Raw genomic sequence first — 19,415 nt, 5'->3', positions numbered from 1 at the left:
CAGCCAGCAATGAACAGAAGTGTGTTTTCGTGCCCTTAAGGTCATAGCTCATACCAATGAGATAGTGATCATAGATTCCTAATGGAACAGTAGTTTTATCATTTAATACCCTTTATGTTCTGGACATCTCCACAATGTTTGATAAATATTGGACTGATGCTTCATGGTGAAATACGTTCAGATTTCTCGTAGTGTATAAATCTGGAAGACCATATAAGCATATGAAGCACCATTCTCCCAAGTTACTTCTAATATCTTACTTCTGTTCCGCCTTATCTGGACCCTCAAAAGAATCTAGTACATTTAAATGACTACATTAGACGAGTCACATAGGAAAAAACCACATAATAAGAGATGAAGGAAATTTAAAACTCAAGTGGAAGTTGAAACTGAGTACAAGAGAAGAAGAAAACGATTGATCAGGTACCAGTTGCTGAAGGAAGTAAGAAAAACTAATATTGATCAATGAGTTTAACCGTAGGCACCCAAACAACTCTACAATCCATTCACTACATGTTTTATTTTTGAAAATTTTGCTAATGTTCTTATCTGGCAAAAATAACCAGTAATAGGTCACTGTCATCTGAAGGCAACATTCCTTTGATAACTTGACATCAATATGCAGCAAATGACTTCAGACAGAGTGTTTTCCAGGAAGTGAACTAGTGTGGTAACAAAATCAACCATGTTAACACCATTTCAGGCAACTCCTGTCGCATCTTACAAGTAAACATCAACTTGACCTTTTGCTTTAAGGAGAAAAGGGAAAAACTCACATCCAAGAGATCAACCCCCACATTGGATCCTATGCGAAGAATTGGGTCATAATTCTGATAGTACGCAATTATTACCCCCTGACAGTACAGTTTTTAAACTTGCACGAACCAGTTGTTTGTTAGGGTGGACTGTTCTGAACTTTATTTTCTTATGTTCTAAAATAAATGTCATGTAAGTCTTCAATGCAAAAATTCTTACAAATTATATTTCAAACCAGATGTTACATTTTCTCCTGGCAAGCAACATACCACTAGTCACATTTTTCTTCCCTTTTTAATTAATAGTCTGTACTGAACTCAAAATGTGTACACAGTTGGTTTAGTAGTCTTTCTGAAATTTTCCACCTTGCTGAAAATCTCCCCGCAGATGGTTATTTCAACTTGCAAAGGCAATGAAAATTAATACATGAATTTTGTTGCAGAAAATGGAATAGAGGCAAGCTTTTCAGGTTGTAAAAATTCTTTAAGAATGAAGTACTCAGGTAGCAGCTGTGACTGATGATGAACAACTGAATAATGTTTGGAAGGGAACTGTCATCTGAAGACACACCTTCCATAAACATTTTGTTCCAAAGGGTTATTTTATATTTTCTAGAGACTAGCATTTTAGTGAATTTCTCACATACTTCTGGCTGGTAAATGAATTTCACCGAGTTTCTCACAAATTTCCACCATGAACTACAGGCCGACATTCATTTATCGACCAAGACCCCACTGGGAAAATCTGTGAGAAATTTACTAAAACACTGCTGTCACCTAGAAAAGATAAAATAACCTTTGGAACAAAACAGTTTATGGAAGGTATACCTTCAGATGGCACTAAATATTACCAATAAACACAATGTGACAAAGTCAATGAGAACCAAATGTACCCATAGAATGCCCATTTTGTTAAGCCCAAACCAGTGTGAGTAATTTCATTCAAGTCATCCACAGCATTCACATGTCAATGACGTGTGTGAATTGCTAATATTCTTCAACTGACAAGCTTCCCTTTAAACCATGCTTTGAGCAGCAAAACTTTTACTGTGACACGTCCATAATGAGTGCATACCTTATTCCTGTGCCATACTGGACTTTTGCTTCTGAAGACTTGCAATATAAAGAAGAGCTGAAACACCCAATATTGTCACAAACAACCTGATGCAGTTCGTCTTAAGTCACAGCATTTAAGTTTCCACGAATTACTCATATTACTTCTCTGAGCAGACTGTTTCAAATGAACACATTTTTCTAAATTGAGCCAATAATGTCTTAAAACTAAAATCTACAACCTACCGATTTTTTTGTACCATTAGTTCTGCAGTCAAACATTTCAAATACACAACACTTTCCTCCTAATTACATTCCTGTTTACTCTAACATTAATCGTGTGCAGTAGTATGCTTATGAAAGTTGTTATTCAGTAACCAGTTTATTCATGAATTGGTATAGAAGAGTTAGCAAATTTTTCCAATTTTAAATGGTTCATGTATTTTGATATCTTAAGTACACATGTTTGATTAGATCAATTTTATTGTTATGTTATGTTATGTTTCATACTAGCAGGCTTCATATGTATACAAATTCTACTGAAATTAATAATATTTGGAATTTACTTAAATTTTCTTTCCTCATGACGCATTAAATGTATGAATTGCACGGAAAAAAAAGTTTGGATATATGCAATGGATGTCCTGAAACTACTGTTAAAGATGTTGAAATTGCCTAATGTATACCTGTCTGATCAAAATTATATAACTAACACCGTGAGTGAAGAACACCACTCGCTATATAGAAGTAGTGCTACGGCCTAAATGAGGCAAGTAGTCTCACTTAACACTCACAAATCTCTCCCCAAACAGACTACACTCAATCCTGCTGAAGCACAGGGTTAGGAGACAGTAACTGGATATGTCAATGTCAGAGAGGGTGGGGGTGAGGTCTTTGTGACAGGGTGGGGGAGCAAAAGCAAGTTTGATGGCTGATCTAAAGTTACTGGTGTACTGTTTTAGCCTATCCACTGCAATTTTCGAGTAAGTAGCTGTCTTTGCTCATACTGTTTTTAATCTCCTTTCCATAAATTTCCATTAATTCAAGCTGTCAGCTTCCGAATATTCTCTAAGTGTTCATGGAAACACATATAGCAACTAAAAAGCCATTCTACGGTATTCTATTCATTTGCACCTGACACTCTTGCAATTGTCTGCATTATTTTATTTTTATGCTAATCATCCAACCAGAATACCCGAAGTCTTTGTAACTCTTCCTTTCCCACTTTCCACAATCTTATAAAATTCTGTCTTTACCACCAGAATGTACAAAATTTTCCCTTGCAATTTCAAACAAATGTGAAGTGCTGTACAAAGTGCAATCATGCAAAAATGCTTTTACAGTTTTCTACAACTGCCAACACAGTAATTAACAAATGTGCTGAAATATCCTTGATAAGCAATGTACATGAAAGCCAAGTGCTAATGTTGTACACCAACCAGGCAAACAACAAACAGATGATATGCTTAACCCTGTCTCAAGCGAATGAACTATTAGTAGGAGTTATATCTTTGTCACAATAAATTACCGATTTTCTCCCTTCTGTAACAGAAATATGCCTCGCTGTTTTCAGTGCTGAACAAACACTATCTTAAAAATAAAAGGATGTGCCTGTATCAAAGACGTCCAGCAAAAATCATAAAAAATCTCCTAACAGTGTAATACAGTGTGTGAGCCTACTTACTTCTGGAATTCCCACTCTCTGTTATCCAGTGGGCAGACCTGCCTTGTCTTGAGCCAGCGTGAGATACAGTGGAAATGGAATGCATGCTGCAGACAGATTAATAGCTTTAAATTGTATCGATCTGCAGTGCATCACAAACTAAAAAAAAATCTAAAAAAATACAACACATAATACAATTAAATATACACATAAATAAGAAGCATAAAAACTTTTCTTGAAATATAAAACCAGAATGTATACAAACTGTGAAATCATTTTAAATTAAAGAGAATTTCCTCTTAATACAAAACAAACTGAATGAACTTAATGAAAATATTCCAGCTGCTATGTAAGTTGCAGGCAGAGCTGAGAGAGACACTTTCGCATAATATCTATCACATGGATCACCCAAAATATACAGTACACCTTCCACAATACAAATTTTTGTAATGAGTTAAGACAAATGTCAAACCACTAAAACTATTAAATTTCACTCAATTTCTGGGATAAGCGATCATGCAAAAAAATTAAGACTGTCACTGTAAATGTTTTTCTTTTATTAAGAGCATCTGAACTGTAAAAAACTAATATTTCTGAGAAATTTAAACTATAAATATGATTAGAGAGCAGACCATTTCACTACACCTTCTCAAATCATTAATGGAGGGAGAGTCAAACTTTCCCATATAACCTTGAAGGAAACCACAACGGGCACTTAAGAACTAAAAAGTGACACACTGAGCAAGTCAAAAACCCACGTTTGCATGTCACAGATTAGCAAATACCAAAGTGTCTAAATAGTGAAATAGTGCTGGTACCCGATGCCTTCTTTGCACATACAGTTCAATGAATATAACAGGATCAATGAGACTTAATTGACTTGTCTCAAACGAACTCTATCAAATGATATTTAATAAAACTGGTCCTATAAAAAAATATTATGGAACGATGAACTCATCATATGTTTTAACAGAGCTGCAATCATAACATTTAAAATGAAACATACCCTATTACTGAATTACATATTTCAGTATCAAAGCTACAGAGGTTACGTTAAATTACAGGTAAATGACATATTAAGGACTTTCTGTGCACTGCTTTTGCACTATATTAAAGTGAAACATAATTTGTAAGACTACAGTGAATTTAAAAACATGTAGATTACATTATGGCAACCAAACATGGTAGTGAGCAATGTCTAACAGTGCACTTTAAGTGAATTTTATAATATTACATTTAACTGTGAAAATATGTATGGGCATCCATCCTGGGTAACTTCTGCAATCAAGCACAAACAAGTTTAGGCCAACATCTTATCCTGGTATCTCCTCTTCCTTGCACGAATTGTTAGTGCCTCTTACTCATTTTAAATAAAAAACACAACAACCGAGGAAAATAACTGATACACAGATGAAAATGTAACATGCAAAATTAGCAACAGAACACAACCAAGGACATGCAGTGTTCATCCTACGTGTACTACATCAAGCAATTATTTTTTTCCCCTAAAGTAGTTTTATCAGCAAGCTGCCAGCTATTTCCTTACAGCAACAGCAGGGGTCACAAATAAATGTAGAATGTGATTAATGATTTACTTAATGAGTTAAGAAATTCTCTTCCGAGTCAAAAATGTTCTTTTGCTTAAATAAGTACATTATGCAAACCCAGCAATATTATCCAACTTCCTACATAAAAACAATGTAACATACAAGCAATCTATCCTAATAAATTAGGCCCGTAATTGTCAACTCAGTTGAGTTTCAGTGAAATTAGCACTGGATTGAAGGTATGTAGAGCAGTAGTGAATAAGCTATGTTCATTTACAACATAATCTTAGACATAAAAACCTATGTTAATAATTTTAAGAAGTTACTTTGCATGCACTTCTTTTTTCTTTTTTGCTTAGCATTTTCTTTGATATGTTACAATAATAGCAGTACAACAGGTAATTCATCAAACAAAGTCATAGTGCTTAAAACATCAACATTATCCTCACATTAAAACTCCTCAACACCTCCCATTTTCAACCAGGCAAAGAACACATTCTATTTACATCCTTCACAGCCGCAACACAATTTAAGGCATTTACAAAGATACGCCTGTTGGCCATTATGTAGCACCATTTTTTGAAGCAAATATGTTCGGCAAGGCTTTATGTTTTGTCCATAACTAGCCCAACAACTTTTCTTTGACACTCCAGTCACCTGGAGAGGGATTCTGCCACGTGCAAGACACCGTTTTGCAGTTGTCTTTTGACCCAGACATGTTTCAGCACTTTTTATGCTTTTTTCAGTGGGTATGAAGTTAAAATCCCATGAGTTGTTAGACTGAATCACATTTCTTCGAACTATCGACTATGCTGGGATCTTCTTCAGGATCTTGTTGGGTCCCTATTGACTGAGCATTATCAGAGACCAGTGTTGGCTTCCCTTATAATGGGGAGCATTCCCGTGCTTGTGCTGGAGCAGTGGGATTATCGGTTAAAAAACCTTGTGGCTATCACTGGCGAACTATCGTCATTGAAGGGTAAGATAAGTATTCCCACACTAATCTTTTAGGAGGAGGGGTTATTGGCCAAAACTCTTGTGGCTACCATTGGCAGACGAACATCACTGGTTAGAAACAACACTTATGCTGGAGAAGAGTCAGTAGTTATTGCAGTTGTATACAAATGTAAGTACTTTGTGCCAAACGTTCATACAATCCACATGAGACATTGACATGTAACAATTTCCACAAATAAACCCACTGAGGATACCACAAAAGTGCTTAATCCTGTCTCAGCAAAAACAAAACTTCAAAACAGTGTCTTGCATAAGGCAGAATTCCTCTCAAATTTTTCTTATCAAGCACAGAAGTAAGAACTGCAACACTCACAAGATGATTACCCAATCACCTGATTTATCTATCTTTCTTTTTGGGGGTTTTGGAGGGTGGGTGGGTGGGGAGGGGGGTTGATTGTTCTCTAATAAATATACCCCCCTTTCACAAAAATTTGTTTTCCCAGTCTGTATTCTCAGACAACCTGATCACTTGCTAGCCCACATATATATTTCTGAAAGTATGGCAACATTAATTTAAGAGGTTACATATTTAAAGGATATTTTTAAAAATTTTAAAAAATATCCTTGGAGCAGTGTACATTTAACCTCACAAATGCTCAAGAAAATGACCTATCCCAGTTCTGTGTGTGTGTCAAACTTACTAGCATGTCGAACTACATTGGCAGTCCTATTGGTCATCAGACAAGGCGGCAGCTCCCCCAGGATAAAGTGTCATTTGACTACGGGTGTTTTTGTGTTACACCATGAAGTCACAGTCAGCATCTGAACTTATTTATTGCCAGCACTCAAAATCCTGTAAGGAAGTCATTTGAGACAGATCAAAAGCTCAGTCTTCACAAGGATGTGGGGGATTTAATCATCACAGCTTTGCTAAATGAAGTACCCCTGTATTAACCTAGACTTATTCTGGGAAAATATGTATCTCATAAATTGTAAATTCACACAGAGGTATCAGTAGACTTCTGGTGATTAGGAATTATTGTTTTCATTACAACCCTATTCTCTATTATTATTTATATTATTATTATCATCTTTCCTTTCTCAGACCTTAGGTCTGGTTCGGAATGAAAGTGACGCGGACCTTGATCAAGCGTCACTTCCTTTTAACTGTACGGTATATGTTACATTGCGTTTATTATTATTATTATTATTATTATTATTGTCATCCTTCACCCATGCACACTTCAGCCACATTTTTTAGTTGCATAGTGTGCAGAGGCAAAAAGAAATTGAAAAGTGGGAACCCACCACCACAGCAGTGCTTCACCTGCAGCTTCACAATACCTAATTCCGAATGCTATTGTCACTATTACACGGACAATTTTGATCCCTTAATTACTGCTTGGAATTACTTTCTTCCACATCACACAGTTCTTGGTACCCCTAGAATCACCCACATGTAGCAGCACTGATGCTGCTCTGTTCATTCAATGCAAATCTACTGTAATTGCAGAACACACATGACCAGGCATTGATGCAGTCACAAAGTACAATAGCAGTCCCATTCTGAGAAACATTCTTTATAGTCAATACTGGAAAAGCTATTACATCACCTCAAACAATTTATCTGGCTGATGTGTAAGTATTGAGTACACCTCAATGACATTTTAGAGAATCAGGTCAAATACAGACTGAATATTATTCCGTATGGAATAACATCAAAGTAAAGCTTTTAGTGGAGCAGAAACTAAAGTTAGGTTAAACAAGAGTGAACATCACAAGAAATTGTTTAACAGAAAAAGGGAAGAGGAGGCAGCTGGTGATAAAAACATATACAAGAGAGGAGGAAAATAAATCTTTGATGCGAGTAAGGAGGAAAATGGGGCGAGTAGTAAGTGATAGGGGGGCCAATTACATTTGTGAGGGTTTAAGAACCAAATTAATAGTGGGGACCAGGAAATATTGTAGACCCATTAACTAAGAACCAGAACTACTTACTGGAACTGCCAAAGCAAACAGTGTTTATGTGACCATTCATTGTAAATGTAGGCAAACAGTGAGGCCTGTGGCCATTAATAAGCTTAGTTAAAGCTAGATTGAATTTGGAAAAACTTTATGTAATGTTCGGTCTATGTGGACTAACACAGGATGCTCTCTCCTACTGATGAATACTTTGCTACTGATCAGACAGTACAAAGCTCAACTGCTTATCTTTCTCTGTGTATCTGCCCTGATCCCACATCTCATCTATTCAATTATTATCAACATTCAGATACATATATTCAAAACTGGGAAAGACCCCTCTGAACATTAAAGCAAATTTCAAGTCCCCCCCCCCCCCCCCCCCAAAAAAAGAAAAAAAAAGCTGTGGAGAAGACTTTAGATGGGAGGAAACATTTGACAGCAGTACAGCCAACAACAACACATGCTGCAACTCGCCATCAGTATTATTATTTTGCCTCAGGCACTGAAAAACATTCAGTCAGTATAGGACTCTAGCTAGAGCCCTCACATTGCAGTCTCTTCCCCATACCTACCTTCAGATCATGAAATCTGAAGTTTAAGAGGTTGTTCTAGATGCTCTGCCACCTGCCAGATGCAAACATTCCACAGAAATGGACCATGTATCAAGGCAAATTTAATACTTTGTCTATTCTTAGTGGACCCAGGAAAAGTCTCCTGTTAGAAGATTCACAGTTTAGTCTGTTAATCTCAGGCACCCCTTTGGTTGGTTGGTTGGCTGGTTGGTTTAAATGGAGGGGGGCGGAGGAGGAGGAGGATATTAGTGTTTAACGCCCCGTCGACAACGAGGTCATTAGAGACGGAGCGCAAGCTCGGGTGAGGGAAGGATGGGGAAGGAAATCGGCCATGCCCTTTCAAAGGAACCATCCCGGCATTTGCCTGAAGCGATTTAGAGAAGTCACGGAAAACCTAAATCAGGATGGCCGGAGACGGGATTGAACCATCGTCCTCCCGAATGCGAGTCCAGTGTGCTAGCCACTGCGCCACCTCGCTCGGTTTTAAATGGAGGGGGGGAGGGACCAAACTGGAAGGTCATTGGTCCCTTGTTCCCATTAGAACAATTACCCACGGGAAAGAAAGAAACAAAGAAGACGTACAGCACAAAAACAGGAGAAAGGAAGAACAAGAAGAACAACATAAAGACAACAAACACTACAATGGACAAAACAGGACAAGAAAACCACAGAGAGATGTAAGAAACAGGGAGAGGAGGTTAAAAACAAGAAAGCAGATTACCATGGCTGGCTGACCATGAGAATGAAAAAGTAGAAGCCAGCCATTCTGCAACACATTGAAACCTTCGCCCTAAAAGCCCTAGGGTGGAGGACACAAAGGGACAAAGGACATGCGCTTAAACTCAGATCAAATTACAAAACTCACCCTCACACACAAAACGTAAAACACGCTGTCATAGGTCAACTACTGTTGAGGCATTGTCCCCCAACACCAGTGGTAGGGTGCTGGGAAAGTTAAAAGCCTGCTGCAGTAGAGTAGCTAAAAGTGGGCAGTCCAGCCAGAGGTGGATGATTATCATTTGGGAGCCACAGTGACACTGAGGTGGGTCCTAGCGACAGAGGAGGCAACTATGTGTTAGCCATGTGGAGTCGACAAAGGACAACTGATTCCCTGCGAGAAGCCTAGAAGGAAGACTTCCACACATTCGCAGTCTCCTTAATGACACACAGTTTGTTGTGCATACTGTTATGCCACTCCGTCTCCCAAATCCGAAAAACTTTGCGGCGTAAGACAGAATGCAGGTCAGTTTCCGAGATGCCCATCTCCAGGAGTGGTTTCCGCACAGCCTCTTAGCAAGTTCCTTGCCTGAGATTCCAATGTGTCCTGCGGTTTACACAAACACCACTGAATGACTGGACCGTTATAGGGCAGAGATGGACTCCTGGATGTTCGCTACCAAGGGATGGCAAGGGTAGCACTGGTCGATAGCTTGTAAGCTGCTCAGGGAGTCAGAACAGAGAAAAAACGACTCACCTGAACAGGAACGGATGTAATGAAGTGCATGAGATATAGCCACAAGCTCTGCAGTGAATAAACTGCAGCCAGCGAGCAAGGAATGCTGTTCAATGTGGCCTCTGTGGACAAAGGCAAAGCCAACATTTACCATTAGCCATCGAGCCGTCTGTGTAAATAACTTCAGAGCCCTGGAACACGTCAAGAATCGAGAGGAAGTGACAGCAGAGTGGAGCAGGGTTAACGGAGTCCTTTGGGCCACGCAAAAGGTTCAGACAAAGCTTCATCCGAGGTGTACATCATGGAGATGTACATGAATGGACCTCAAGCAGAGATGGTAAAGGGAACGACTCCCGTTCGGAGAGAAGGGAACGACTCCCGTTCGGAGAGAAGGGAACGACTCCCGTTCGGAGAGAAGGGAACGACTCCCGTTCGGAGAGAAGGGAACGACTCCCGTTCGGAGAGAAGGGAACGACTCCCGTTCGGAGAGAAGGGAACGACTCCCGTTCGGAGAGAAGGGAACGACTCCCGTTCGGAGAGAAGGGAACGACTCCCGTTCGGAGAGAAGGGAACGACTCCCGTTCGGAGAGAAGGGAACGACTCCCGTTCGGAGAGAAGGGAACGACTCCCGTTCGGAGAGAAGGGAACGACTCCCGTTCGGAGAGAAGGGAACGCATGCGAACCGCAATCGTTAGCCCAGACCTGGCCCGCCAATGTGGGAGATACACTGCCGCAGGCGGGAAAAAGGAGCGGTAATTTGGATGCTCGGGGGAACTATGAGTATGTGCAACATAACTGGCAAGCAGATGTGCACATCGGATCCACAATGGAGGGACTCCGGCCTCCTCCAGGACACGAGTCACCGGACTTGTTCTAAAAGCTCCAATTGCTAGACGAATGCCACAGTGGTGCACTAGATCAAGTAAACGCAAAGGTGCCGCCAAGCCATAAACCCCTTTGGCTGGTTTCAAAGCTGCTAATATTGTGGAATGGGACAAAATTTCATTTCAAATGTTTTCACGTGAGATGCTCCTTTGCAGCACTAATTCATATGGGTATGAATGAGGGACACAGGTGGACATGGCGTAAGAGGTCTATTTGTGAACTAGGTTCTGAGGGAAGTAATGCCAGTCTGAATTTTTTTCTTAGTATTACAGATGCATAGTCTTAAGTGGCTAGAATATATACAATAAGTATTTTAGTATAGAAAGAATGGGTGCTGTGGAAGAGGTTATACTTTTTTTGATTGATGAAAGAGGACTAAGTGAAACATGTACACAAGTAGTAGTTAAACGACTGGAGGATTTAGTGCAGAATGTCTTAGCCTAGGCTCCATACCATGAAGATACCATCAATGAAACTCAACGATGTCTGTAAATAGTTCCTCCTACAGATTGAATTCATCTAAACAGCTAACAAAATGTACTGAGATCATCTCTGTTGATTAACTGGTCAACAGAAAAGAAGAGGGGGCGGGCAAAGAATGCATCAACAGAATCAGATGTGCTTATCTCACTGCAACAGGCACATCTTCAGATCTCACTTGTAATAATTAAGAAAAGAGATGTCTCCTTTTAGATTACTCTAGTACAACAACAAAGGAAGGAAGATTGTTGTTTAGCAACCTGTTAAAGTTATCAGAAATCAGGTGCTAAGGTAGAAATTTAATATATCATGTCAGAGTCCACTTAAATTGCTGTTTTACCCACATTTAGTTAACAGCCTATACTGAAAGTATCTGTGACCCTTTACATACTTCCAATATTCCATAAAAGAGCCATTCAGTTCTTCATGTAACACGACAAAAACACTTCAAAATATTTGGTTCATTTGAAGATTTCATCTTTCAGAGTCCTTAAAGTATGACGACTGAGTAAGCCAAGAGGCATAGGAATTATATTATCTTGACATTTAGAGAACCATCCCTCTTCATGTGTTTGTGTAAATTGATAAACCGGGAAAATTAGCAATAAAGGTGCTTGTTTTCCAGAAAAGTGAGTCAACCCTATTCTGCAACACCTATTAAAAGAAGGTGCCATTTCCACTTATATGCAATGGAATTATCACAGCAAAAGTGGAAAATGCCACCTTCTTTTAATAAACTAATGGCTGTGGTAGCCACTATGATGAAACTGTATCAACAAACTATGTTAGCCTGTATGCACTCAGCTAAAAATAAAGAATTATAACCACTCTGTACTTGCACGATTTCTGTACACACAAAACACTAGTGTCATGATAGCTCAGTGGGGGAAGACTCCTCAGGCAAGTCAAACACAATAAACATCATAGCAACAATCTCTAAACAACCAATTTGCTATACTAGGTCACATCAATATACCATAAAAATGTAGCACTATTTTTTTTACATATTGCTAATCGTGATACATTATTGGCACTCACAAAAAGTGTGGGTCTGGGAAAAATGCATGCACTCTACCTTCTGATTTGCAAGAATTTACACTAGTATTTTAATTCCACCTGCTAGAACTCAACACTATTTCTTGCCGAGTGTTTGCAACTTCATGCCCTGCAGGAAATTGAGTGGTGAATGTTTGACATGAAAGCTTTACAGATTACTGGTGTAAAAATCAAGAATGCTTGTTCTGCAGTTTTAAGATATTTAAAAAACAGTACCTTCTGTACACCGTGAGTTGCACTAGAAATGTATTGTTTGCCAAAACCGGTTTTCAGGATGATACCCCATCGTCAGTAGCATACCATACAAAGGAACAAACAACTATAAACACAGATTTATACAAAAATGGTAACTGTACATATAGTAGCAGTAATACACATCTATTTACATTACATACTTCCATAGCAATGACATTTAAGCGAGTTAATGCAATAAGATCTGAAATCTAACCTGTAACATTGTACACGGTTTGCCATGTATGTTACTGCTGTCAAATCTTAGTCCGTGACCATTCTTGGTAAAAACAGATTTCAGATCCTATCACATTAACTCACTCATATGTCATTACAATAAAAATACACAATATATGTACATACGAGTGTTTGTTCCTTTGTATCAGATGCCACAGACAATGAGTTATAAATCTGAAAGTCAGTTTTGGCAAATAAAACATTTTTAGAGCTGCTCATGGCATATAGAAGACATCTTTAATAAATTATTAGTGTTGGATACACTGGAGTTCTAGTAATATTAAATTATTTATGGGATAATGATTTCTTAGTAACCTACTGGGTTAGTCTCAGTACACATACGGTAGATGCAATAAATCTAAAGATCCAAAGAGCAATTATCTGTTATACTTCGTAAAAGGGAAACTTTTTGGCAGCTAGGGACAGCCTCTCCCATCATTGTTAAACTGGGCCTGTAAGTATGCAAATTCCAGTATACATGAATTATGTTGTTCTTAAATTACAATACCTTTAGGAGTCTAAAATATTTATAAGAAGGATCAGAGATGAATATTACCACTAGCTGTTTCCAAGACAATTACCAGTAGTCCTACCATAACTGTTCAGGCAATGAGCTTGGATATACCATTTTTCCTACGTAACTGTTATCACTCTCCTGACAAAGTGTCAGAAGCTAACAAGAAAAGTGTAAAAGCTAAATAATAAAGTCTACTTTGATCCTGCAAAAGTGTTCAATAACAAATGTTAAGAAGGGGCATGAGTGTTTAATGGAACTAAACAGCTCTTGTTGCCACAGCCATATTACACATGAATATTGATAACAAGTAAAACCATTCCCTTCCATACTCAACTATGCTCACACATCAAGACCTTTGCTATTCTGGCCAAAGTATATTCTTAGGACAGCAGTTAATACAACTTACAGTAGACAGTGTTTCGGGTTTTCTGAAGAATTGAAGATGCAAATATCATTTAGGCTACACACTGAACTGTAGGTACAACTCCACTATTTTCTGTTTTGAAGAACACAAAGGAATGCGACAAACATAGCTAATAAATTGCTGTGGTGGCCAAATTAAAAGTTCGCAAAGGCTCAACTAGTTTTCTATATTTTATCTCAATCTGAAGCTTCATTGTAACTTTCTACTATAAATGAACTGACGCAACACTTAAGTACCAGGTCTCTAGTGAGCCAGTGACTGAAGGGTAGAACATGGAGAAGCTCAATCCTAAATGTCACTATTCAGTGTCTTATGGAGTGATATTAAGCCTATCCGACAGAAAGCTGCAGTTGCTGTTTCTGGTGGGTAGGCTGCCTAAATACTTTGTTGGTTCCCTAAATGTTAAGAGATACAGAAAACTTATTTGAAATCAACAGTTAAATGGGGATATGATGGTGACATGAATCAGTGTCTGTGTTGAATTATGGTACATGCCCCAGGTACAAATAGAAAGAATTCAGTACTTTAGTGCAATGAATAATTCAACCAATCATTTTTTAATTGTTATCTGAGAGGGTGTGGTGGAAACCATGTCATACCAACAAAAAAGCTCTTCGCTATATAGGAAGCTATCAAATGTCCAGTCCCAAATAGAGGGTATCACATTACCAAAGCATATCACACAAAGGAAATCCTACACATGGCAGAACCCATTTTTAATGACGGCGATCTGTGAATACAACATGTCAACTGAACCTACGAACACCAGATGTTCACTTAGTCCTGTAACAATAATGAGTGGCATTTGATGCCATACACATGCAGCCAGAAGGAAGTATTTCTTCTGACTTCTAATTAGTTTCTGAAATGTTAAGTTGTGGTGACAGTCTGACCTACAGTGCACCCAAATCTAGGTAAGCCTAAAAGATGATACTTTGCTTGAGTTGACAAATCGGTATATCGTCCTTCAATCCAATGAAAGAAATGATTATCTAATATTTAACACTGGCAAAAAGTCATTTCTCATAAGTTGCAGTACATACGGTTCTCTTCTGGTATTTTCAAAAATTATGTAGCCTACAGCATGTGTACACATCATGCAGCAATATTTATCATTTTTCTGAATTTACCTAGTAATTTCAGACTTTATGAAGAGAAGTGTATAATGAAGAGGACAGACTGAACTTAAATACCTAAGTTATAATTGGACCAATGATTGAAGTCTCACAAGTGGTCATAATTACATAGGGGCCTATATTGGTTCACTTGTGGCAGCATGGTCTGCCGATGTTGCAAACGACTGTTGAATGCTCAGAGTTAAGTGACGTTCATACTGAAGGAAACATTCTGATATGAAATGTTCATTGTAAGAGGATAATGTAAAGAGTAAACAAGGATACATACAAGAACCTTCAAACATACAGCAGGAACAGCATTAATTATTTACTTCAAGCACAGCCACTGTCAACATCACATGATGCAGCCGCTGCTGTTGGCCAAATTTTACCCATATATGAAATGCTGAGTGCATAATGGTAATGTATAACCTTGACCTCAAGCTATTTACACCTTAATGTCACGACGACTCCCATTTTTTGAGGGTCAGCTCTGTCAAACTATTTGTCATCTAATTCGTTCTACATACATCACGATATTTCATAACAAATATTCACAGTGACCACAATCTATACAAATACTGGTATTTGTTTATACGAAAACAATGATACTTACAGAATGTATTAAATCGAATACAGCTTACTGTCTTCACCAAATATTTAAATTTCTGATAACTAACAAAATTCAAAATCAACATCACAACGACAATAGAAAGGGAGCAGAGCTCATAATTTGGGCACAACTTTTCTATCATCTTAAAAATCACAATGATTGTCAACCATCGGCACGAGGCAGAATCTGATCAATGCTCATTTCCTAATTGCTGCACCATACATTAGAAGTCTAGAAGAACAACGCAAAAAATAAAACTTTTCTAAATTTGCACTTGCCGGTAGCTTCTTTGACATATAAACAAACATTCTTGCGCATGTGCGTTCTCTTTCCAAGGCCGCAAGAAAGAGAGACAAGAAAAGGATAATGTTTACTCTGCAACAAGCGATTTATTATAATACACAAACCACAACAAATGGACAGGGCGATGTTTACACCTGTACTCACATTACAGACTCCCCATGCTACTGTGCACTCTTCGCTGGTGGCTGACGCCTGATTAGCCTGGCACTCGATACACAAATCCATTATATGGTTCCGGCAAATTGCACAGTTATCGACGACGATATCTATAAGGAAAGTAACAGTTAGTAGGAGGCCATTTCGTGTAAAACAATTATAACCTTTATTGTCACCGTTTACACATACCCCATGCCCAGAGCGCGACAGCATTCCACTGAAAAATAGTTATGGCATTTTAAAATACGGAATTGATTCCACACACCAGACAAAATAGGATCTGGAATGATTCCTAAATTAAATACCTTCTTTACTTCAAAACGTTTCTTTTCTCCCTTTGTGCTGCTGGATGCTGCGAAATCTACCTCCTCATCGTCAACATCCATAGCTGAAGCCATTCCAACTTTAAAAACCCGTGTAACTTCTGCTTTACAAATACGCAACAAACATTCACTCCTGCAAGCAAATTTCCCTTCTACTGAATTTCGCCAAAGACTTTACGTTAATGGTGATGATTTTGTGAATTACTTCATGTGTTTGTATCTCTGATTCCCAAAGAGCGCTAAGGATTTTCATTGCATATCAGTTTTCAGAAACAGGTTCTAATTTGTTGCTGAATGTTATGAATTGCAAATTCCCCATAACAAGAATATTATTTTCACAATGTATGTTTTCACTCTATAATTTTTTTTTCCCTTCCCTTTTGTACTGATTCGCAAGCAGTCGGTATTAAGATCCAGTCACTATTGACGAAACGTCAAAATATTCCACGATGTATTGTAAATGGCGTCATTCACACAAGCCATCGACGGAACGGAACGGGATGGGACAGGAAGACAAGGTCAGGTTTCTCGGTTAGAAAGCTCTGACTTGGTGGGCAGAACGCTGTTGTAGTCTGCGAAAATAGGAACACTGACCGTTCCGTTGGGTTGCGTCAAGTCACGCAAAGTCTAAACATTTCACAAAGCATTTCAAGTGGTGGGATTCACATAGATAGTCGACGACTCATGTCGCATCAATAGTTCTCTGGCAGAAAGTTTTGACAATCTTGTCATCTGCTAACAATAGAAGTTAACTTATTTTCCTTGCCTCACATGTATGATAGTAATGGATTTTTGTTTTTGCATCTTCTTGATTTCATTTTTGTTATTGCGCTTTCTTTTCGTGGCAAACTGCAAATGTTCCGTGACGACATGGATATTTTTTCTATTGAGTGTTCTTCCGAAAGTAAAGAAAGATGTCTTTTTTCCATTGAGTGTTCTTCCGAAAGTAAAGTAAGATGTCTGTAAGCGAGAAGTTATTTGGGTTTTACAATAATAGGACAGAGTTGATGTGCACACTGTATACAGAGTGAAGAAAAAAATGCCGTGCTTGGAGGCCGGCATGCGACTCCTTAGCCAGATTCAAGACAAACATTAATATAGCAAAATCAGATCAGATACATTTCGAAAACGCAGATATGAAAACAAGGAGCTGGAAACACTATCACGTTCTACAGCACATCAGAACTGCAGAGTAAGGTGTATCATCCCACACGACCATACCAGCTATTGTAGTTCACTCAGTTGACTGCTCAGACATCAGACTCACGTCCACCATGGGGCTATGATTCGAATCCTCATCAGGTTCCATATTAATTTTTTAGATGTGTGTTCCATAGGTCTCGTCATTTATAAGTGGGAAAACATGTTGTCACATGACAATAGCTAATCACATGGCAGTGGGAGCCATTAAACTGCATACAAGCGCATACTAATCGTGCAGTGGACAACCACAACCGGTCCTGTCAAGTTAATGTATAACGACTTTCTGTCAGAGAACACAAACGATGAATACCTCGATATGCGGTGCTTTTGGTGCTGCGTGTGTCTGATAACCAAGCTACTGTGGTGTTTAAAGCTTTCCCGGCGTACTGATTGTTCCATCCGGCAGTTCTCCCGTGTTTTTATGGAACAACCAAGCTACTGCTGCCACTGATGTATATTCTGTGGTTTACTGTAAAAGGCGCTGTCCAAATAAAAATGTTTTTGTCGCCTGAGACAATGTCTTTGGGAAATAGGTAATTTTCGTCTACACATAAGGACAAATGTCATCCAAGGACTAGACATACTCCACAGAGGAAGTAATGCCTGCACCCAATCACCAGTCATCTCAGTGAAGTACCCATGAGATTGAAAGGCAGTTCAAGATATCTCAAAGACTGCCTGTTGAAGTGTGTAAGTAGGCTGTTTATGCGTTTGTATGTTGGCAGCGCTATGTTGCGCTCTGTATTAATAACTCTGACAGCGCTGTGCGCACTCTGTAACAGACTCTGTGGCTGGTCAGACTAGCAGTTGGAGGTGAACAGGCAGCAGTGATGGAAGTTGGGAGTGAGTAGTCAGCGGTGATGGAGGTTAGAGGTTTGAAGTGTCAGTGCGAGCGGATGATCTGGACGTGTGTCCTTCATGGAAATGTAATTTGTCGATAATTATATAATTTTTAAAACTGGATGTCACACACGATTATATAATTTTTGAACTGGTTGTCACATTATTAAGGTAAATACATTGTTTGCTCTGCAACAAAATCTTTCCTTTGCTAACCACATGCCTATTAGTAGTTAGAGCCTTCAGTAGTTAGAATCTTTTATTTAGCTGGCAGTGTTAGTGCTTGCGCCATTGCTGTAGTTCTTGTGATGAAGATTTTTGTGAGGTAAGAGACTTATGATATGTATGGGTTATTGTTAGGATTTCTTCTATTTCAGGGCCATTCTTTTGTATTAATTATTGGAAATCAGGTTATCAAATTTAAAGCAGTCAGGTCGCGTTATCCTTGAATATTGTGGGTAATTAATGAAAAGGAAAAGTTTGAGTTCTGTTCCTCAGGGAAAATTCTGTAGGTCAGTGTTGAAATGATAAAATAGCAAACAGACAGTATAGTCAATTTCTCTCAGCAGTTTAATAGTATTAAGCACTCAGCAGTTTAAATAAAATCTTTAGTCAGAAATTTTATCGTCTCAGTTATTTCAGTCCACGTAAAATCATTAAAAAGAAGTTTCAAGTGTTGCACAATGAAGATTAGCATCCATATCATTTCACATTAACTTAACACCAGCAGTCAGAATACCAAATTCGATGAGTACAGTTTTGTGAATGGTTTTTGCACCTATTGGAAGACAATGAACATTTTACATATAACGTGGTATGGGCTGATGAATATAGCTTCATTCGTGAAGTTATTGTCAACCTCCACAACAGCCACTATTGGTTTGAATACAATCCACAAGTCACCCCTTAACATGGCTTCCAGGAACACTTTGGCATAAACCAGTGTTCTGAAATCATGAGAGGAGGGCTTATGGACCCTTACCTATTGCTGAATAAGCAGAATGTGTCCCTGTCCTATACGTGTCTTTGCAACACTTGCCTGACTCATTATAAAACGTTCCACTTGG

At 38.6% G+C, this 19,415-nt stretch overlaps 1 protein-coding gene across 1 annotated transcript in view; it reads right to left on the bottom strand.

Annotated features, from left to right (window-relative positions):
• Positions 1–16,497, bottom strand: part of LOC124607320 (RING-box protein 1A) — a 28,189-nt gene extending 11,692 nt beyond the window's left edge. Inside the window, exons 1-4 of the mRNA XM_047139619.1 lie at positions 16,288–16,497; positions 16,172–16,199; positions 15,971–16,092; positions 3,493–3,578 (exon numbers count right to left, since the gene is read on the bottom strand). Of these exons, the coding sequence (XP_046995575.1) occupies positions 3,493–3,578; positions 15,971–16,092; positions 16,172–16,199; positions 16,288–16,380 (329 nt within the window). The 5' untranslated portion in view covers positions 16,381–16,497. The remainder of the gene's footprint in view (positions 1–3,492; positions 3,579–15,970; positions 16,093–16,171; positions 16,200–16,287) is intronic.
• Positions 16,498–19,415: the final 2,918 nt, after the last annotated feature.

The sequence above is a fragment of the Schistocerca americana genome, chromosome 3 (assembly GCF_021461395.2).
Source record: "Schistocerca americana isolate TAMUIC-IGC-003095 chromosome 3, iqSchAmer2.1, whole genome shotgun sequence".
NCBI classification, from domain to species: domain Eukaryota; kingdom Metazoa; phylum Arthropoda; class Insecta; order Orthoptera; family Acrididae; genus Schistocerca; species Schistocerca americana.
Note: the sequence above shows the minus strand (reverse complement) of the source record. Positions and strands in the feature narration are given on the sequence as shown.